General features: G+C 53.8%; 6 protein-coding genes across 6 annotated transcripts; 4 read left to right on the top strand and 2 right to left on the bottom strand.

The window, feature by feature from the left end:
• The first annotated feature begins 2,217 nt into the window (after positions 1-2,217).
• BKA58DRAFT_83318 (uncharacterized protein) lies at positions 2,218-3,554 on the top strand. The gene is made up of 2 exons (XM_046175996.1): positions 2,218-2,897; positions 2,949-3,554. The coding sequence occupies exons 1-2, from the start codon at positions 2,352-2,354 to the stop codon at positions 3,531-3,533; spliced, it is 1,131 nt and encodes a 376-aa protein (XP_046028648.1). The 5' UTR covers positions 2,218-2,351; the 3' UTR covers positions 3,534-3,554.
• Positions 3,555-4,679: 1,125 nt separating this feature from the next.
• BKA58DRAFT_375993 (uncharacterized protein) lies at positions 4,680-7,372 on the top strand. Its single transcript, XM_046169467.1, has 3 exons — positions 4,680-5,231; positions 5,457-6,238; positions 6,375-7,372. The coding sequence occupies exons 1-3, from the start codon at positions 4,994-4,996 to the stop codon at positions 7,230-7,232; spliced, it is 1,878 nt and encodes a 625-aa protein (XP_046028647.1). The 5' UTR covers positions 4,680-4,993; the 3' UTR covers positions 7,233-7,372.
• Positions 7,352-8,942, bottom strand: BKA58DRAFT_83308 (DHS-like NAD/FAD-binding domain-containing protein). Its single transcript, XM_046175995.1, has 2 exons — positions 8,277-8,942; positions 7,352-8,196 (listed from the first exon to the last, which is right to left on the bottom strand). The coding sequence occupies exons 1-2, from the start codon at positions 8,743-8,745 to the stop codon at positions 7,472-7,474; spliced, it is 1,194 nt and encodes a 397-aa protein (XP_046028646.1). The 5' UTR covers positions 8,746-8,942; the 3' UTR covers positions 7,352-7,471.
• Positions 8,943-9,816: 874 nt separating this feature from the next.
• Positions 9,817-10,604, bottom strand: BKA58DRAFT_397930 (uncharacterized protein; the record flags this gene model as incomplete). Its single annotated transcript, XM_046171456.1, has 2 exons — positions 9,817-10,206; positions 10,260-10,604. 2 exons carry the CDS (start codon positions 10,602-10,604, stop codon positions 9,817-9,819), a joined length of 735 nt encoding a protein of 244 aa, XP_046028645.1.
• Positions 10,605-13,504: 2,900 nt separating this feature from the next.
• BKA58DRAFT_375988 (beta-glucosidase-like protein) lies at positions 13,505-16,485 on the top strand. Its single transcript, XM_046169466.1, has 3 exons — positions 13,505-13,817; positions 13,886-14,263; positions 14,317-16,485. The coding sequence occupies exons 1-3, from the start codon at positions 13,712-13,714 to the stop codon at positions 16,440-16,442; spliced, it is 2,610 nt and encodes an 869-aa protein (XP_046028644.1). The 5' UTR covers positions 13,505-13,711; the 3' UTR covers positions 16,443-16,485.
• A 443-nt stretch (positions 16,486-16,928) lies between these two features.
• On the top strand, positions 16,929-19,786 carry BKA58DRAFT_465570 (uncharacterized protein). Its single transcript, XM_046174968.1, has 2 exons — positions 16,929-18,768; positions 18,818-19,786. Exons 1-2 carry the CDS (start codon positions 17,288-17,290, stop codon positions 19,449-19,451), a joined length of 2,115 nt encoding a protein of 704 aa, XP_046028643.1. The 5' UTR covers positions 16,929-17,287; the 3' UTR covers positions 19,452-19,786.
• The last annotated feature ends 25 nt before the right edge of the window (positions 19,787-19,811 follow it).

Here is a 19,811-nt window from a genome sequence, read left to right as displayed (position 1 = left end):
ACAAGCATCCATTTAGCGAGGAAGCGAATGGCCTTACGAGTGAACATGTGATTTCTAGCTAGGCTGTTGTTGTTACTCCTTAGCAGCACGACTACCTGGGAAGTTTGACCCAACTCGACAAGGACAGAAACAAGCTTGGGCAAAGTCAACACTGATACAGTTTTAACAGTCATCCCCGGAAAAATCATTTCGTGAGCTATCAAGTAGTAATCAGGAAGTATGCGTGTAGGTCGTGCTGTGGTTGGTTTGCTGAATCTCCAGGTCTTTTTAAGTGTCATTCTTCAAACGGAAAGGCCATGGGCCATAGATACGAGAAGTGCATCCTCTCTGAACTACCAACTGTAGCGAGAATCGTCGAGTGCATGGTATATACGTGACCGTACCAAATTTATCTTCAATCACATACTCTCGTTGTAGTAGTGACATGTTGCACCTACTGAGAGAAGATACATGGACTGCCGTGAAACTTTTTCTATGCACTCTATGTGCTCAACGGTGGTCCAGGTACATGGCGCGCATCCGAGACAGTATCAGTGTACTTCCGTCTAGCGTACTGCAGAGTACTAGTACTCAAGGCAAGTAAAATGACCTCTTTCGTCCCTACAAGTTTAGATCTGCGAATTGTCCAATTGGTTCCTCAGTTCCGTCCATAGCCTGCAGATGCCGAACGATCGGTATATTTCGTGTTCGCTATGGGCGAGGTAGTTTAGGCTCAATGGACTGGCCATGTGTTGATTCTAAATCTTACACCGTCCTTTCCGAGATTCTGGCAAGATCTCCGATGCGATCGCCGTGTATTCAAGTCGTTGGCTAGGTCTCGTTTGCAAGTCAGGCCTAGATGTGTATCGGCTTAGAGATGTCCATGTTGAAAGATGGCGTCTGAACACAACGGTGTAGATACACGCGCTTGATGATGTGGAGAGCCAGAACGTGAGCACTAACACTGCCGCCTGACAGTGACCGACAGTTGATATTTGAGAACGACAAGGACCAGGTAGTTACTCCATGCGGCATGTGCTTACGAAATAGGTAAGTGCATAGGGGGCGGAGTCACTGGTAGGGTGCAATCAGATTGTTCTCGATAGCATATATGTGCGCCGCCGCTTGCCAACATAGCCATCGATGTTGGTATGCTGACAAGACGATATTGAGCAATTTTGGGAAAACCACAGGATGCAGAATAGGAGAGTTGCTGGGAGACAAGACGGGACAAGTTCTTCGCTAGTCCTTCACACATGCCCTCAAGCGTCGGGACGTGAGAAGACCACCGGCCACACGCGCTGAAAGAGGCCAGCGAGCGGGTATGTGATCTAATGTAAAGGTCGACTCACGCTCTATAGCTGACCGAGACGCGAAAGATGTCAAGGAACGGAGCCGATAGGGGCGTGGCTCGCAGTGGCTTATTGGCTTGGCGACACTGTTTAGAGTGTTGGGTGCCGTGATGGCGAAACAGTTGCAGCGACTTCCAGGCTATACCTCCGGCACTAACGTACTGCGCAACGAGTCCACCTCCATGGTCAACAGGACAACACAATCTCTACATCATCATCCACACCATGGAGGGGTAACGCAACTTCCAACGCTTGTTAGAAAGTTACGTTGACAGCGCTGCCCCTCGCGACATGCCCTGTAGCGGCTGCGCAGCGTGAGCTTTATTGCCGCGCAGGGGGCAGGCTTTGGCGAAGGCGTTGGGGACCGCGCCGCCTAGGCACAATCGCGTCCCGTTTTTTTTGGCCAGAACGTCGCTCGATTTGGCTGCGTTTTATTGCATTGTACAAACCAATGCATATCCAGCCTATCAGAGTCATTTCGCTCACAGAACGTGATTTGGTCGAAAGCTTCTATTACCCGAATCGCGTGCCAGTCATCAGCCGAAGAAACGAGTTTGCTTGCACGGGGGGCCCGTCGTGGCTGATTAGCTGCTAGCAGGCCAGGCATGGGCGCCGGTGGCTTGAAGGATTCGCTGTTTGCATGGCAATCATCATAAGGGCCGGCCGCTCCTCATGCTTGGACACGTTCTGGCTGCTAAATAAATCGACCAAAGGCTGTTCGTACCGTCCTTTTGGCTGCGATCGACATTGATAAGCAAGTCCCCCCAGCTGGCCGTCACTCTTTGCCTTTTCCTAGTCACTACCGTTACCCTACCCCTGGCGGCCCGCAAAAAGCCCTCGGACACTTGCTGAACCACTGCAAGGTACCCGAATCTGAGGCCAGACAAAGTACCTAGGCAGTCATTGACAGACGACAAATCTCCTGGCCACAGCAAAGGTACGGCCATGGGCCTCCGGATTTCGAGGAGATTCTGCGGTTAATAATAGCATCCTCGACTGCTATAGTACCATCAATTAGAGATGGGTTCTCAATGTTTCGAATGCGAGTCGGTAGCGATCCTGTCGCACCATGCTCCCCTGCCAACGCGGATGAGGCAACACGAAAACCGCTGCCGCGGTGTCCCCTTATATCTGCGAGTGTCACCACGCATCGGCCGTCAATTTCGCGCGCTGCTTCTGCTGCTCGTCGTATTTCTATCCTGCAGTTCCCAGGCTGCCCCCGTATCCGCAACGGAAGCCTATGGTGATCGACCGGCCCTGCTCGTAGAAGACGACCTTGCCTGGACAGGATCGGCGTTATACCTGGATCTCAGCCCACCACCCACCGCGTCGCGATTGATGCCTCCTCTAAAACGCGACAACGATGTTACCCACACACCTTCTGCAACTCTTTCGGAACGCGCCATTAAAACCGACTCTGATGACTCTGACACCGGATTTGAAGTCCCTACGGCATTCGATACTGGCCTATCAAATAATTTCACCAACTCATGCGCAAACTTCCTTAATCGCCTGCGTCAGAGTCAGGAATTCAATGACTGCCACCCTTTCTCCTTGTTATTGCAGGTATGGTACTTCGATAATGCGAGAGAGAAGAGTGTGGCTAATATCACGTAGACATCAAGCAGTTTCTTCGACGCCTCCAAATCTACACTACGCATCACACAGACTCTCGATGCAACCTGTGGGGTGAATGCAGCGCAATGCAAACCCATCCTGGACAATCTCGCGGTGGAGCTGCTATCGGGAATGGCATGCAAGGCCGATTACGACAGCGACAATCCCCTGGTGCTACAGGCTTACAATGGCCTCGTCGCATACCAACCGTCTTACCAGGCAAGCTGTTTGCACGATGACGAGGGAAATTATTGCTTTGCGAACGCCGTCAGCAACATATCATCACCGGGAGATGCATACCCATACTACCTACCCATTGGCCAAGAACTTCCTGGCGGATCACGGCCGACTTGCAACTCGTGCTTGCAACAAGCAATGGGTGTATTTGCTACTTACAGCAACAACGCCACACAACCTCTTTCGAAAACCTATACCTCAGCCGCTCAGCAGATATCGATAGCATGCGGCTCGACGTTCGTCAACGTCACAGCCGCCCCACTCAAAGGGGCTGCATCGACGACGACCACTACAATCACACCCACGATAACCTTGATCTTAATGTTTGTACTTTACTTCTTCCAGTGATGGAGCGATACCCTATACCTTATACTTGTAAATATTTTACCTTAGTTCTTATTGATATCCAGGATCGACTGGTCATTAGCGACGGCGCTTGGGAGGATTCTTTTTTCGCCGTCTTGGGATTGTTGGAAACCTGGCGGGTACGCATGGGTCCTTCTGACCCACAGCGTTGGCTTTCGCCGCGATAGGGCTTGTCGAGGCACAACGAGACACTTGGAGGTGTACAAAGTTCGCCATGAGTGAGGCGTATATGATCTACACCAATAACATTGCATAGGCTGTTTGATCGAAAGATCAAAAGTCAGCTACACGGAAAGCAGTCTTTTGAACTTGTTTCACGAACACCAGTGTCGAGGGCTTGATTAGTGATTGGATGTCAGTCTGTCGGTGTAATATGAAGGGCCATGGCACAACCCATGAGCCTGGGATTCTTGGTCACCAATGCCACATACCCAGGTAATCTATCCGTCACGATCGCGCCTTTGGGTCCGCTCCCGCTGACGATTTGCCTACACCCTGTCCCCATCGTTGTCATTTCGTTTCCGGCCCACGCATTTGTTTCCGAAGAAAAGGAAATTACAGCATAGTGCGCGATGGACATGGTGACTCCATGTAAGGCGGACAGGGACGATATGGATCTGCGAACGTCACACGTCAGCGCATGTCCGGCTGTGGGTCTGATCAGGTACTCGGCATGTCTTCTCGATTTGCTCCGTACAAGCTATTACGGTAGCCTGAAACGTGGCGGGCCCTCGTCACGTGCTGATCAACCTTGTGGGGTGCCGTGATTTGACAGAAAGCGGTCGCCTGGGACGTTACACATCAACGTTGTGCTTCAGCTTCCCGTTGTCGGGCCTTCGGTACAACGTCGATGACATGCGCTTGCCTTGTACTATGGACTTGATTGCGTCCATGTCACGACCAGTTGCGGTAAGAAATTGTCAGGTCGCCCAGCACACCCCGTGGACCAATTCAGCAGAACAATGATGCTGTCCCGCGCCGCGGTGGAGCTGTGGACCATCCTGTCATCTCCAACGCCTTCCATCCTTGCATGGATGATCCGCGCAGCCGTTGGTCGTCAGCTGTGGCAGGCCAGCCTCTTCCTGGCTCTTATGTCAAACACTTCATGCGTTTGAAAGGCCCGACCAGTCTTCTGCCAGCCGTGTCCCATGCACTTTCTTGTACCTGAGACGTCCAGCTTCGCCGCGAGGGTTTGCTATGCGTGTCCCTTCCACTCCTCTCATTCCCTCATGACTTGTAGTCTTTGACAAAGTCGATATTAATCGGGCTGGCCTGTCTTTTCATCTTGCTTCACGACATAGTCACTCTCTTTGTTGCCACCACGCTCCTTACGCACACTCATTATCAACGTCTTCTCGAATACTTTCCAAACACCCGACGCCGTTCCTTAACCGCTACCTACACTTTGACTGATACACGACATTTCATATCTCGACTTTACGATGACCGACGTCATGGCTCAACAGAGCATGTTATCCGCGCCTGCATCCAGACAAGACATTGTCAGCGCACTACTCAACGACTATGGCAACTCTTTTGGCCGAGGCGACGCATCTCCTTCAACGTGGTCGCCCGTACCGGCGGACAAAAAGCTCCCTGCGCCTCCACCACGATCGGATAGCATCGCGCGTAAACCGCTTCCAGCTGCGCTGAGAATGGAAGCAAAGTTTCAACTGAGAGGTAAGCAGGGATCACACTATTCTATTATGATGGATCGCATCCATGTTTGGGTATTCATCAAGTGTTTGCTGGTACAGACCATATGTCTTATTGCAACCTTAATTCCGCATGTCAATGCGCTGTATGCGTAGTGATACATTATCATTGCTTAGTCGTCGCTTGGACAGCCGCATGAACAAAGCCATGATATCGTATACCTGAGCGAATGATGCTAACAGGGAACAGATGACCAAGACGCACCTGTTCTTCCAAGAAGTCCAGTGCCAGGCTCCCCACCTCGCCCAAGGAGGAGGATCGAGTCACGTAGCCTATCTCGCGAATCTAAGCCAGCATCTCTGAAGCTTACCATCAGCAACGGTTCAACAGCGACTGTTCCCTCTACTCCAGCATTCCTGGCACGATCAGAGTCTCTCCCTTCTTCAGCAATAGAGGAGAAAGATCTTCCACCTCCACCACCTGCAAAGTCTGAGAGGCGGAAGTCGGTCAAGCAGTCCGATATGGGAAGCCAATCGTCCAGGCCAGCGACAGATCTCGCAAGAAACGATTCGCTTCTTTCCCAAGGCGAAAGCAGAGATTCTACGGAGACGTCTACTACAACCATATCACCAGTCATTGGGCGCAAAGCAGTACCAGATCAAGGTCTCAAGAAGTTCAAAAGTTTGGCAGAACTGAATAACGGACCACGAGGAAGGAAGGGTGCTCCAATGCCCCCCACATCAGCGCCCAGAAACTTGAGCGTTGATAGCCAGCAATCAGATGCTGTCTCAAGGAAGGGCAGTGTCGACAGTCAAGCAAATATGCCCGAGGCTGCCGCACCTCATCCCGCCGAAAAGCCACGTAACACGGACGCAGAGCTCCCACCGACACCAGAGGAAGAACAGGACACTAGGGTCCCTGCATCACCCAAGAAAGTCTTCACGGGTCTTCCCTCAAACCCTCGTGTCAAAGCCCCGGCATCGCCCCTTCACTTCCGTGGCAAAAGTAGCACAGGCTTCAATGTCTTGAAGGTATATATTTGCCTCCCCTTTCCCTCTCCAGTACTTGTACGATAGTTGTCGTACTGCGTTCCAATGTTCGCAAACTCAAGGGTACCTGGATCCTGTTCCAAAAGAAGAATGTTGTATGCTGACTGAGATGTTGTAGGCAATGAGGCCGGCTCCCCCAATCCCCACGATGGAATTACACACAATTACGCCTGAGATGACACCTTCCCCGACGTTGAAGCCAGTTCTGGCGAAGAAGGATGCTGAGATCTCTCCGGTTTCACCACTGCCGCCACCAAAAGATGAGAGGCGGCCTTTTAGCTTCGAACCTGCTGCTGCCACTGAGCCCCAGCAAAAGCCAGCAGAGCAAGAAGAAAACCTCGCACCGTCGGAATTACCACTTCAAACCACGACTCCACCGGCTGAGACCCAACTACCCATCCGCACCTCATCACTAGACCCACCCGAACCATCCCCGGGCTTCCAACGACCCACAAGTGCCCCATCATCCCGCCCAACATCATCCGACCTCCAAGATTATAGCCTCTCCCCTTTCCCAGGACCTTCCGTCCCAACATCGCCCGTTGACGGCTTGCCCACAGAGCCTACAACCCCACCCACACCTCCTCCCTTCGAACCCCTAACTCGCCGACCAATCCCTTTGCCTGTGTCTTACATCCCACGCATCACGCCCGCACAACTCTCCTGCTACACAAGACATTGCCACAACATCTGGTCTAACAATATTTTCCAGCCCATGGGCTGCATGGTGTGCCATGAGAATGACAAAGATAGGAAGTGGGCGTGTACTTGGTGTCAGTTGCGGATTTGCCGTAGCTGTAGTGAGGATCTCAGGGCGATTCCAGGCAGAGACTTGGGAACGTTGATACAGAAGAGAGAGAAGGGGGAGGTCATGGCGCCAGGGATGAAGCTCAAGGAGGATAGGTTTACGATGGTTGTTGAGGACATTGATGGGGAGGAAAGGGGAGAGGGAATGGATAGGGAAGGTGGCGTGTAAGGTTTCTTTGGGTTTCCAGTTGTTTTCTTTCCTTTCCTGCACAGGCGCGTTGGGTGGATGAATTGCTTCATCATATGATATCACAATTACGCAAGGTTGGAGTTGGATGGGAAGTTATACCTAGAATGCTGCGCATCGTTTAGCTAGCTTGACGGCCTCCACGGCAAATTTCATTACTGTATTGACTCGATGGTATCTTGCGGAGCAAGTGTTTTACTTCGTAATCTTTCGTATATCTTCTACTTCCTCTCCTTCCTCTCCTGGAGTAGCCCTACAACCTGCGGTAGAACCTTTTCCGCATTCTCACTCAAGCGCGCAGCTTCCCGGCCAGTATTGGTATCCTCGACGTTTCCAAAGAACGTTTCCTCGCCCCGGACACCACCCATGTTGAGTATCCCAATCGGCATCTGCATGTCCTTTGCTTTCTTCACCAGCCGCCAGGCAGAGTACGTCGCAAGACTACTTCCAATGACGAGTATCCTGCCTGCGGCATCGACTGCCTCTTCAGCAGCGACTTTTGTGGCAGCGGGTATAGACTCGCCGAACATTATAACAGCAGGCTTCAGCACTCCGCCCTCGCTCGCAGGGTCCCAGGCGCCATCCTTGTCGACTTGTACGCGGACGTTGCCTCCGTCTGCGCGCTTTGGCGGTTTTTCCAAGCACGTCGGACATGGTGGGTACCGGAATGTGGTGTACGGGGCGTTTGGCACATCGACGTCGCCATCTGGATTCGACTTGAGCCCTTTCTTGCGGCGCTCGTCGGGGTTCTCCGTGTCCAGGGCGCCCGATTCGATCATCTCGGCGAGGAAGGCAGCCCAGGAGGGGTTCAGGGTGGTGAGCTGGTTCTGGAAAGAACGGCGCGAGTATTCGTTGCGACAGGTGAGGCAGACGAGGTTGCGCAGGTAGCCGTGTAGCTCGATGGTGGAGAGGTCTGGGTGCGCCTTTGGGTGGAACGAGTCTACATCTGCTCAATTTGTTAGCATTGCTTTCCCAAGAGGGGCCTCTTTCAGAGGCGTGCCGTGAAGTTGGCCAGAGAGAACGTACTCTGCGTAATGATACTTCCAACAACACCCATGCGACCCAGCTCCCCACAAGCCTCATGGGCCTTGTTCGGCCTCGCCTTCTCTAGGTTCGTCCAGCCGAGGAAGCTCCTCGCCCAATACCTCTTCCTCGCTTCGTGGCTGTCACAGAACTCGTGAAAGTACACGGGCCGATACGTCCTGTTCAGTGTGTACGTCCCATTCGTGCCTCTGTAATCGGCCAAGCCAGACGCTACCGAGATACCCGCCCCAGTAAGCAGCAGCGTCTTGCCCGCATTCTCGCCACGATCAAGGCGACTAGAGAGGCTCGATTGCGTCGCCCTCGAAGGCGTACTAGACGTGGACAAGGACGGCGACAAGAATTCGACCAAAGCCGCGATAGCACCGCTCGCCGTCGTCGCGCTCGCAGGAATCAGCTTAGGTGCCGGGAGAGGATCGGTATAGGGAACGCGAAGGAGAGGGGCTCGGGGCATCGCTCAATCGCACACGCGCAAACATTGTAATTTCTCGCCTATCCCTTCGCAGAAGCCAAAGGGCGGATTTGGGGGCCAGCAAGCGCGCGTGCGGCCGAAACGGTGGTTATGTCATGATACGTTTTTAGCGCGGCACCATCGAGGCCCGAGATCGATTCCCAGGCTGCGCGTCAACGCGTCCACGGGTCTTGGTGAGCCGCACGAGTTTGTCGCGTGGTAAAGCCGACGGATAGCTATCGTGCCGCTGCAAGAATACGTATATTTGGGGGGCTGTAAGATGCTGCGAGATTGTATTGGGAGTTTGCGGGATGAGGTAGAATATAGGTGCAGCGTGAGGCGGAGTGCATGTGGGGGGCTGTGCTGTAGCTGTCACAATAACGATTGAAACTTGACAATGGAGCGCTTCATGAGGGGTTTTGTCATGACTCGTGGGCGGTCACAAAATCGACGCAGCCGAGTCTCGGTGATTGTTACTATGCTGGTCAAAGAGGCTGTTGTTGATTATCTACATGGAAAGGGACTATCTTCCAGTGTATACAATAACGGACCGGACTGGCTCCACATGTGTGACAGTATGACAACCACTGCAAAGCATGGACACGGAATACAGTGAAAAAAGATTTAGCATTGACAAGAAATATATGGCTACGTCCTCTATAAGGGCCTTCTCCATACCCAAGTGTTGCCATGAAAAGCATTTACTGAAAACTGAAAAACTGAAAAACGCCAATTAAGCCTTCCTCACATCCCCGGTCCAGATGGGAATGAATGTCCGGTTCCTCCTTCCTGATTACAATCCTCCGTGCGAGTGTCGTAGGCTTAAGGGGTATAAGGCGACTGCCAGTGTAACTGGCTAGAGTCCGTCATCGAGGTGATGCGCGGCTGAGGAAGCCACCAGAGAGGCTGCCCGTGGTATCGAATGTTTCCCAATGGGGGGGGTATTGGTACAGAAAGAGACTGCTTGCCGCTTTAAAGGCAAGCTGGGTGTTCGTAGCGATCGTGACAAGGAGATGTAAGACGGATAAGAGATATCGGGAGAAAAATAAGACGGCTGGCAATGACACTGTGAGTCTATTGCTGATGCGGGAGGTGATGCGAAGCGTATTGCATCGGCTGCTGCATAGTCTGCTGCATGGTCTGCTGCATCGGTGGTTGCATTTGTTGTTGCATCGGCTGTTGCATGTGATGTTGGTGTTGTGGCATTGGCTGCAGCATAGACTGGATGCTCGGTACCCGTTGTTGATGTTGGTGTTGATGTAATGGGTAGCTTGGGTATGCCGAGTAATGATTTTCGGGAATTGCAGACATGCTATGCATTTCCACATGGGGTTCCTCTTGTTCTTCTTCCAGGTCAGAAATGCCTACGCCACTATCTTCATGGTCGTGGTAGGTACCATTCTCGAGCTTCTTTTGTGCCGACCTAAAGGCCTGAGTGAGGTTCTTGAGACCCTTCTCCATACACTGAGTAGCGTCAGCATTAGGTGCTTCAATAAAAACAAAATCACACGACGTACCTTTGTCTCTACCAGTTGCCATTTCTCTCCAACTCGGGCAGCCAACATGCTCCACATGTCCCTTCGCACTTCCATATAGGCTTGCGCCAGTACGTCCAGCTTCACGCCGTCCCACTGCTCTGCATTTTGCCTCTCCATCAACCGTTCGTGCCGTTTGCGACAGGCATTTGGGGTCTTGGAAGGGAAGTGCTTCGGTCCAATCTGGTTCCAATTGAGGCCTTGAGCCCTGGCCTGGATGAGCGTCTCGTCATCTCTAGCGGACCAGGAGGAACTGCGAGTTCCGCCTGCGGCCGATGCGGTCGACACAGAAAGGCGGTGCGCCGGGCCCTTTTCAATCTTAGGCATGTTGACCAGTTGAATGAAAAGACTAGTAAGACAAGAAAGTGATGACGAGACTGGAGATAGGAAAGACGCGGCGAGGAGGAAGATGAGAGTAATGGAAGCGACCGAGTAGCGTATTATGATTAGGGGAGAGTTGGCGTAGGAGAACGAAAGTGACGGATGAGGAACGACAGGTAGGAGATATCCTTGCGAATAGAAATGAAACAACTGCTGTTCGTACCTTTGGGTCTGTATTGTCTGAGGCTCTATCAAGGGGGCATGGCCAACATCTTTATACAGTGAGCCGCATACAGAGCCTCCATCCACGACAAAGACCAGTAGGCCACTCGGAGAATTGTTTTGAAACCAGGACATGTTTCTGTAATCGCCGGATCGATCTTCATCTACCGAGAACGGCATGTGCGACTAGGCGAAGAGGAGGCTGTTCACTGGGCCGTGGCTCCAAGCGCCATGAAAAGGGACCAGGGCAGGCCCAAATTGGGCCTGTGAATGGCCGAAGCACGAACCGTGAGCGGTTCGTCCCTCGAACAAGGAAGGGGGGACTACAGCGGAAGCGCCTGTTTGAGAATATCCTACTGTGTTCCCTGATGCGGCTGTGTCTAAGAATATCCCCGCTGGCGAGTGGTGGAGGGGCAGCGATGGAGGGGAAAGGGCGGCTAATCTGATTCGACGAGCGCATAGGGCCCAAATAAAGACCTTGGCAAGCGACACAAGGGCAAGGGGTGCCTCATCTGGTCGAACACCTGTAGGATGTCGTAGTCATCAATAATCAGTAGGGCTGAGCTCGGGGACCTGCAGATAGATGCATGTGCAGAAACGTGGAGTGGAAGGTCAGCAACCCGTTCCAAAGAAGTTTTCGAAACGGCGCACTGAGCTCTGGGAGTTCAAGGAAACCTTGGAGGGCTTGAGAATAGCCGACCCCCAGACGCAAAAAGAACATGCGGCCGCCCGATAGCCCGCGAGGCGCTCACGATAGGCGCGGTCACTGGATGGGCGAGTGTGGGTTGCAGCCGTTTCAGCAAACAGGAATTCACATCACAGCGGGACCGCGGGAAGAACCGAAAGCACGTGTCCAAGGCTCCCATGAGAAGCGCCCGCGAACTGCTGCCGGCCGTTACTGTGCCTCTGACGAACTGGAGCTTTGGAGATCGATACCTGACGTGCTATAGTAGTGTTGCGCAAGTACAGAATCGCGTCGCTTGCAGCTGCATCGGATTCGACGACAACGCAGACCTGTGCGGGTGCAGCGATGCCGCGCTTTACTACGTAGGTGTTCTAAGTATGGGCATGGCCGAGCGGTAGATGACCAGAAGACGCGTTCTGGTAGTGCATTGTCCAAAGGATTTCTCGATTCGACAAGCGGTCACGTCGCACCAGGGAAGCGTTCGTCTGATGCTGCAGAGTAGCCTTTCACACAGCCTCAACCTCGGCATCCGAACTCACCAGAATCGATAAATCGATAAACAGCATGCACCAAGCCTCCTCCCACCAACATCGTCACTTTTTGCGATGCTCCATTCAACCGCGGAGAGAGCACTCCGCACCGTGTGCCCGAATAATAGCAACAACCTTGGAACACATTCTGGATCGAAGTTGGGTGTGGTGCATCGGGAATAGCAACTGCTCAGTACCCCAGCGAATGTGTTTCGGTAACTAGGTAGCTGGTTACTCTGTTGAACCGACCTTTGATGCCTCGATGGTCCCCATCCGAGCATACTGTATGTTTTATAGCCATCGTAGCACGCGCGTTCGGTTGGTTCCCAACTCGCTGCACATGCCGGATCAACTTCGGTCTTGCATAGCTACCAAATAGGAGTCATTCGTGGAACTTGAAGTTCCGCTATGGGCTCTTTGCTTTTGATGCACGAACACTCGAACATGTCCAGCCTGCGAGCCCCAATGCCACAGGCGGTTGGGCGACTTCTCGTAAGTTGAGCACCTCCAGCGTCTGATGATTCTATAAGCAAGTCGAAGGTGCTCATCTTTGTGAAGCGAAGCATCGGGTTTGTGTTTACCGCTCAACGCTTCCAAGGGTGCAAGGTTACTTTTCCAGGGCTGTGTTCAGCACCGCTTCCAGTTGTCCGCCTACTCGACGAGACTTGCCCTTGATCGACGACTCATATTCGAGTCGAACCAGCAGCCCGGTTTGTGTATGCTAAGATCGCATCCAATACTCCATCTCGGTACATACCATTTCGCATAATGCCGGTGTGATTGAACATGAGATCATATGTCCACACGCGCGGTGGTTGACGGAGAAGAAGCTCGATGGGTGCGCCGGAAGCTGAAAGGGGAAACGCCAGTGCAGCCGAGGTCGCCCTGCCCCTGTTCATCATCGCGATCCTCCTTGTCGTCTTCATCTCCACCCCGCAACCCCTTCATCGACTGTCCGAGCCAACAGATATCTTGACATGTGATAGGACCATTAATGTGGCTGAAGGCGAATACATCCAGCTACAATTATGGCTTTGACGCGACGCGCCGCAGGTGGCGCATTGGATAAAGCCATCGCAATCTACACTCGATCGTGTCTGATCGTGGTACACCTATACAGGCAGCTTGTAGGAGACGGTCAGCTTGGCAATACAACGACTTTGTACCCCAGTCTTGAACCTAGCACTCCACACGAACTACGAAGATCAATTCAATACCAACCACTTCGATTAGACAGTGAGCGAGGACGTTCATCGTTGTACATCCTCTCTATTAACAAGACTTCGGTTGCCTCAGGCGTATAATGCTGCTCCTGGCAGTTGTACGATAGCTGCAGTCCCTTCCAAGATTGTCATGCGCCTTCTGAGCATCCGATCATTAGCCGGCCTAAATCCTTGACCCCAGCATTGAGCCCTGACATACGGCAATACTACTCGGTCTTATACCTGTTTCCGTCGTGCGCGTTACCCACCGTGTCTATCACTATACAACACCATGGCTAGTGCATGCTTAGTTTTGGGAGAAATGCGATATCCACACCGGCTTGGTCTTGCGGGGTTGGATTTGGCTGAAGCAGGGGCTCTTTATACAAAGGACCGTGACCTCCTTCCTATGTCTGGTTGTAGAACACCGTCCTGATTGACGCTCGCTCGCTGACCTACAGTCATTCCTTCATCATGGTTTCGTCTCTTATCCTATGCTTCTCTACACTCGCCGCCGGTGCTGCTCTTCAGCAACGTGATCCTGTTCCAGCTGGATATGTTGCGGCACCATATTATCCAGGTAAGTTATATGAGGCAACATCGACTGTTTTTTTTTATGCCGAGCATAGCAATACTGACTCTACATAGCTCCCCATGGAGGATGGGCATCGGACTGGACTGAGAGCTACCGAAAGGCATCTCTTCTTGTTTCGAACATGACACTTGCCGAGAAGACCAACCTCACGGCCGGTAGTGGAATCTTCATGGGAAGATGCGTCGGAAACACAGGCAGCGCAGAGAGAGTAGGCATCCCGCAGCTCTGCTTGCAGGACGGACCCCTAGGTGTCAGAAACACGGACCACAACACTGCCTTCCCTGCCGGCATCACGGTGGGAGCCACATGGGACAAGGATCTTCTCTATCGCCGTGGTGTTGCGATCGGCGAAGAGTTCCGCGGCAAGGGAGTAAACGTTCATCTCGGACCATCGGTCGGTCCGCTTGGGCGCAAACCGCGTGGCGGCAGAAGTATGTGCATCTCCAAAAGCCAGCCTTGGTGTTTAGGCTAACAGAGAACACAGACTGGGAAGGCTTCGGCTCAGACCCTGTTCTCCAGGCTTTCGGTGGAGCTCTTTCCATCGAAGGCATCCAGAGCACCGGCGTCATAGCCACAATCAAGCATCTGATCGCAAACGAGCAGGAAGAGTACCGCATGTACAACCTGGTTAAGCCTGGCATTTCTTCGAATCTGGACGATCGCACGCTGCATGAGCTCTATCTTTGGCCATTTGCTGAGGGCGTTCGTTCCGGTGTTGGTGCCGTAATGATTGCTTACAATGCTGTCAACGGAAGTGCATGCTCGCAGAACAGCTACTTGATCAACGGTATATTGAAGGAGGAGCTCGGTTTCCAGGGCTTCGTCATGTCTGACTGGCTTGCTCAAATCTCCGGTGTCCCTTCAGCGCTCGCAGGACTTGACATGTCCATGCCTGGAGACATCCACACCATTCCACTCTTTGGCAACTCTTACTGGATGTATGAGCAGTCACGTTCCATTCTCAACGGATCTCTCCCGGTGGACCGCTTGAACGATGCTGTCACACGCATTCTTGCTACCTACTTCAAGATGGGCCAGGATCAGGACTACCCGCGACCCAACTTCGACACCAACACTCAGAACGCCGAAGGTCCTCTTTACCCAGGCGCTCTTATCTCGCCTCAAGGTGTCGTAAATGAGTTTGTGGATGTTCAGGGCAACCATGCAGAGGTCGCTCGTGAAGTGGCCCGCGATGCTATCACGCTCTTGAAGAATCAGGACGGCTTGCTACCTCTGTCTTCCAACGGTACCCTGAAGATCTTTGGCACAGACGCCGAGAAGAACCCCGACGGCATTAACTCCTGCGCGGACCAAGGATGCAACAAAGGCACACTAGGAATGGGATGGGGTTCTGGCTCAGCGAGATACCCCTACATGAACAGCCCGATTGACGGCTTCAAGACCCGTGGCGCCAACTTTCAGTTTTTCAACACGGACTCCTTTCCAGGAAATTCGAGCCCATCGCCGAACGACACTGCCATCGTCTTCGTGACTGCAGACTCGGGCGAAAACTACATTACCGTTGAGAATAACCCAGGAGATCGGACTTCTTCGAACCTCAACCTATGGCACAACGGCGATAAGCTTATCAAAGACGTAGCAGCCAAGTACTCCAACGTTGTGGTTGTGGTACATACCGTCGGTCCCATTCTCATGGACCAATGGCACGATCTGCCTTCGGTCAAAGCAGTCCTCTTCGCCCACCTGCCTGGCCAAGAAGCAGGAGACTCACTGATGCAAGTTCTCTACGGCGATGTGTCTCCATCAGGCCATCTGCCGTACACTCTGCCCAACTCTGAAGACGATTACCCCCAGTCTTTGAGTCTTGTCGGATATCAAATTGGGCAACCACAGGATACTTTTACCGAGGGCCTCTACATTGACTACCGCCACTTCCACAAGGCCAACATCACACCTCGTTATGCCTTCGGTCACGGGCTCAGCTACACGTCGTTCTCTTTCGCCAACGCGACCATTACCCCAGTAACTCCGCTTACAGCTGCGCCGCCAGCTCGTCCCGCGAAGGGCGAAACACCCACCTACTCAACCGCCATCCCTCCAGCTTCTGAAGCGTACTGGCCAGAAAACTTCAACCGCATCTGGCGCTACCTCTACTCGTGGCTTGACAAGAATGACGCCGACGCCGCAGCCAAGATCGGCAACTCAACTTCCACATACCCATACCCCGCCGGTTACTCAAACGAGCAGAAACCTGGTTTGCCAGCTGGTGGCGCACAAGGCGGAAACCCCGCTCTTTTCGACACGGCGTACGACATCACCGTCAGCGTCACCAACACCGGTAGCCGCGCGGGCAAGGCCGTCGCACAACTGTACATCCAGTTCCCCGACGAGAGCACAATCGACACGCCAGTTGTTCAGCTTCGTGACTTTGAAAAGACGAGAGAATTGGAGGCTGGAGCTAGCCAGACGCTTAGGTTGAGGGTCACGAGAAAGGATCTTAGTGTGTGGGATGTAGTGTCCCAGAACTGGGTAATTCCTGCTGTTGAGGGTGATTATGGAGTTTGGATTGGTGCTGCCTCGGATGATTTACATCTGAGATGTGGGACGGCGAGTGGAAGCTGTGAGGATGACTTGGACAGTCCTGTGTAAATTGTGTTTAATGTTCTGAATTCGATACCCATTCAATGCTGCTTTACCAACATGACCGGCTGTTAAGCGCTGCTCTATGCTTTACTCATGTGTTTGCGCATTGGAAAGGAGAAACATCGCTGATTGGTCAAAGCCAGGAAATTACGAGGGAATTGCGCCCAGATGCGACCTGATTGGCGTGGCTCCGATATGTGCTCCGTGGCATTCGCGTGAAGCTGCCAATGGCATCGGAGCCTTTTTCTTTTTCTTTGGTGGTGCCGACTGAGATAGTCGTTGTCAGCTGCCAGACGATGCGGCATTTGCAATGAGCGGTGTATGCAGTGAAAGGGAAACTGCCGGGTGTGCAACGAGAGCTTTCAGGGGCATGGGGATTGGAATACGGAGGCAACGAGGCAGGTGGCGCGTCCGACGTCGAAATGAAAGATTATACAATGCCTGTGCAATGCGCACTGTTGTGCTGTGCTGGGCGAGGTCGAGGCCAGACGTCACCGGAGCTATGATGCTTTGGGCAGTTGTCTTGGTTACTCGGGAGCACCGTCGACTCCTTCTTGCTCGACCGACTTCCCCAGGGGTTCCCCATTGTCACCGCCCGTGTTCCTGAAAGAGAGCGTGAGTGCAGCCCGATTGATCTTGACCAGCATTGTTGTAAGTTGCAGCCTCCCTGTGCAACGCCCTCGATCCCTGTCGCGCCGTCGTCACTGCTTGTACACAAACAAATTGGCCGGGTTTCAGGCGCGGCCACGGCCATCTCCCACGTATCCTATATCCCATTGCTCCCACGCCGGCCACCCAAGCACGCCATTGCCGATAGCCACCACTGACGATCGCCTCGTCCCATTGCAGCCATGTCCAACGGTGTGCGCAACCTCCGCGCCATGTTCGAGAACGGCAACGCCGCTGCCTCGCCTGAGCCCCGCGGCCGCTCCCCGACAGACAACGCAGCCGCGACCGAGGGCGAGGAGCGCCCCAAGTCCAAGGTGCGCGCTTCCTTTGTCTCGGTCGAGCCAACCGCCGCCCACGCCTCGACCGACCTCGGCCAGACCAAGGGCACGCCCTCCAACAGCGTCAACGCGACCCGGCGAGAGAGCTTCCGCGTGAGCCACGACAAGACGGACGAGCTGGCCGAGCTCAAGAAGGTCGTCAGCGAGGAGAAGGAACAGCGCCGCCAGAGCATCGCCATCCCCGAAGCCGTTCCCGAGCAGGCCGTCGCGTCGCGCGAATCCTCCATGCCCGCTCCGCCTATCCGCGACGAGACACCTACAAACATGCCCAACCTGGGTTCTATCATGAAGGGCTCCAACTTTCCCGAGTCTGCTGCCGACGTCGTTGTGCCTGCTCCTGAGATGGAGGAAATTCCAGTCCACGAGACACCAGTCGAGTCTACAGAGAGCGCCGTCGAGGCCGCTCCCGTCCCCGCGCCCGAAGCAGCTCCTGCCCAGCCTGCCGAGAACCCGGATAAAGCTACTACAGGCGCGCAGGAGGATGTTGTCCTGCGACCGGCCGCGCCCACCGAGGAGGCTGTTGTGGAAGAGGACAAGCCTGCTCTGGCGGAAGCTGCCGTCGATGACGACGCCGTTATTGCTGAGGAGAACGCCATCGCAGAGGAGGCTGCTGTCGTCGAGGAAGCTGCCATTGCAGAGGAAGCCGAAGCTGCTGCCACCGAGGAGCCCTCTGCCCCGTCTCCAGCCGCTGCTCAACCCGACGAGCATCCAGACAAGGCAGTGACGGGTGCTCAAGAGGAGCTTGCCCTACGACCCGCTGCGCCTACCGATGAGGCCGCTGTTCCCGATGCGACCGCTCCTGCGCCGGCAGAAGCAGCATCAGCCCCGAGCACCGAACCTGCTTCGGAAGCAGCCACGCCTGTTATGAGCAAGGCCAAGGCCAATGGAACTCCTGGGCTCAAGAAGCCCGAGATCAGGAAGCCCGCTGCCATCTCGACTGCCAAACCTACCAAGGCTCCCGCCGCACCTGCCAAAAGCCCGCTACCTAAAGCAGCACCCAAAACCCCTACGAAACCCAAGACAGCCGCACCCACTATCAAGCCTAGTCCAGCTGCGAAGACCATAAAGCCAGTGGCCCAGCCAAAGCCAGCAGCCCCCAAGGAGCCTGTCAAGGCCCCCGTTGCAAAGGCCCCCGCAACAAAGGTTCCAGCCGCAAAGGTTCCAACTGCTAAGACCAGCCGCACCTCTCTGCGACCTGCACCATCTTCGTCCTCAGCGACGGCACCCACCGCTGCCGCTGCCTCGAAGATCAAGCCTGCGGCCGCACCTGTGGAAAACAAGAAGCCTGCCATTCCCAAGCCGACCACTTCCGCCCCTCGCAAAAGGTATGACAGAACGACGTGGGGCAATGCGCCAATGCTAACAACGCTACAGCACGTCCCCAACAGGCTTTAAGAAGCCAACCCCAAAGTCTCCTACTCGTCCAGTCGGTTTACCAACCCGTCTGACTGCGCCGACGGCTGCCTCGGCTGCCAAACATGGCGAGGAGCCCAAGGTCACACGCAAGCCCTCCACCAACACTCGTCCTACACCAAAGGCTCCGGCACCAAAGACTTCGCGCCCCTCCATCGCACCCCCTGCGCCCAAACGACCTGAATCGCGCACCTCAACCGCAAGTGCTGCCCCCAAAGGAGGCTTCCTCGAGCGTATGATGCGACCCACGGCCGCCAGCTCCAGCAAGACACACGACAAGCCCCATGAAAAGCCGTCATCACCACCGCATAAGGCTCCTGCCGCCTCCAAGATCGGCACTCTACAAAAGGGGAAGAAGAAGGCGGAAGAGGTCGTATCCAAGGCCAAGGCAGTGGTAACGAACGGAAATTCTGAGGAGCACAAGGATGGAGATGAGCCCGCAAAGGAATCTGAACATGACGATCGGACAACCGAGGAGCCTACCGCCAACGAGCCATTACATGAATCGGAGAAACCAGCCACTCCAGTTCAAGAGGTAGACTCGTCAGTTGCAGAACTTCAGACACCGAACTTCCCAGAGGAGACAGTCCGGTAGACGAGGGCCATTGTACCTCTGACCTAGGTGTATACAATTCTCAAGTCGTATTCCTGCAACACTTGGTCAAGTCTTAGTTTGCCGTACAATGCCATCTTTCACAGTTATGGACGATATTCTGTACGCGAAGCTGCCTGGCTTCCATCTTCTTTCACTTCTCAACAGCATTTTCTGGAGCGATTGTTTGGCGTAACTGATATTCGGGCGGATACCTAAGGATGTGGAGCGGAGGTGGGTTTGGATAGGACTATTGCGTGCATAGTTGTTCTTTAGCGATAAGCTTCGCAGATTCTGGCAGACATCACTATTAGATTACAATCCCATTCTTCACTCCAAGATGGCTCTCTGTCCACCTGTCCG

This window comes from Alternaria rosae (genome assembly GCF_020736505.1).
Source record: "Alternaria rosae strain MPI-PUGE-AT-0040 chromosome Unknown BKA58scaffold_2, whole genome shotgun sequence".
In the NCBI taxonomy this organism is placed as follows: domain Eukaryota; kingdom Fungi; phylum Ascomycota; class Dothideomycetes; order Pleosporales; family Pleosporaceae; genus Alternaria; species Alternaria rosae.
This window is presented reverse-complemented; position numbering and strand designations above follow the sequence as displayed.

Bases quoted from the DNA above. Each gene is read 5' to 3' on its own strand.
- BKA58DRAFT_83318 (XM_046175996.1), top strand. From the start codon at position 2,352: ATGGGTTCTCAATGTTTCGAATGCGAGTCGGTAGCGATCCTGTCGCAC. The intron at 2,898-2,948 runs GTATGGTACTTC...AATATCACGTAG, and splicing joins CTTTCTCCTTGTTATTGCAG to ACATCAAGCAGTTTCTTCGA.
- BKA58DRAFT_375988 (XM_046169466.1), top strand. From the start codon at position 13,712: ATGGTTTCGTCTCTTATCCTATGCTTCTCTACACTCGCCGCCGGTGCT. The intron at 13,818-13,885 runs GTAAGTTATATG...GACTCTACATAG, and splicing joins TGCGGCACCATATTATCCAG to CTCCCCATGGAGGATGGGCA. The intron at 14,264-14,316 runs GTATGTGCATCT...CAGAGAACACAG, and splicing joins CAAACCGCGTGGCGGCAGAA to ACTGGGAAGGCTTCGGCTCA.
- BKA58DRAFT_83308 (XM_046175995.1), bottom strand. From the start codon at position 8,745: ATGCCCCGAGCCCCTCTCCTTCGCGTTCCCTATACCGATCCTCTCCCG. The intron at 8,197-8,276 runs GTACGTTCTCTC...CAAATTGAGCAG, and splicing joins TGGAAGTATCATTACGCAGA to ATGTAGACTCGTTCCACCCA.
- BKA58DRAFT_375993 (XM_046169467.1), top strand. From the start codon at position 4,994: ATGACCGACGTCATGGCTCAACAGAGCATGTTATCCGCGCCTGCATCC. The intron at 5,232-5,456 runs GTAAGCAGGGAT...AACAGGGAACAG, and splicing joins AGCAAAGTTTCAACTGAGAG to ATGACCAAGACGCACCTGTT. The intron at 6,239-6,374 runs GTATATATTTGC...GAGATGTTGTAG, and splicing joins CAGGCTTCAATGTCTTGAAG to GCAATGAGGCCGGCTCCCCC.
- BKA58DRAFT_465570 (XM_046174968.1), top strand. From the start codon at position 17,288: ATGTCCAACGGTGTGCGCAACCTCCGCGCCATGTTCGAGAACGGCAAC. The intron at 18,769-18,817 runs GTATGACAGAAC...ACAACGCTACAG, and splicing joins ACTTCCGCCCCTCGCAAAAG to CACGTCCCCAACAGGCTTTA.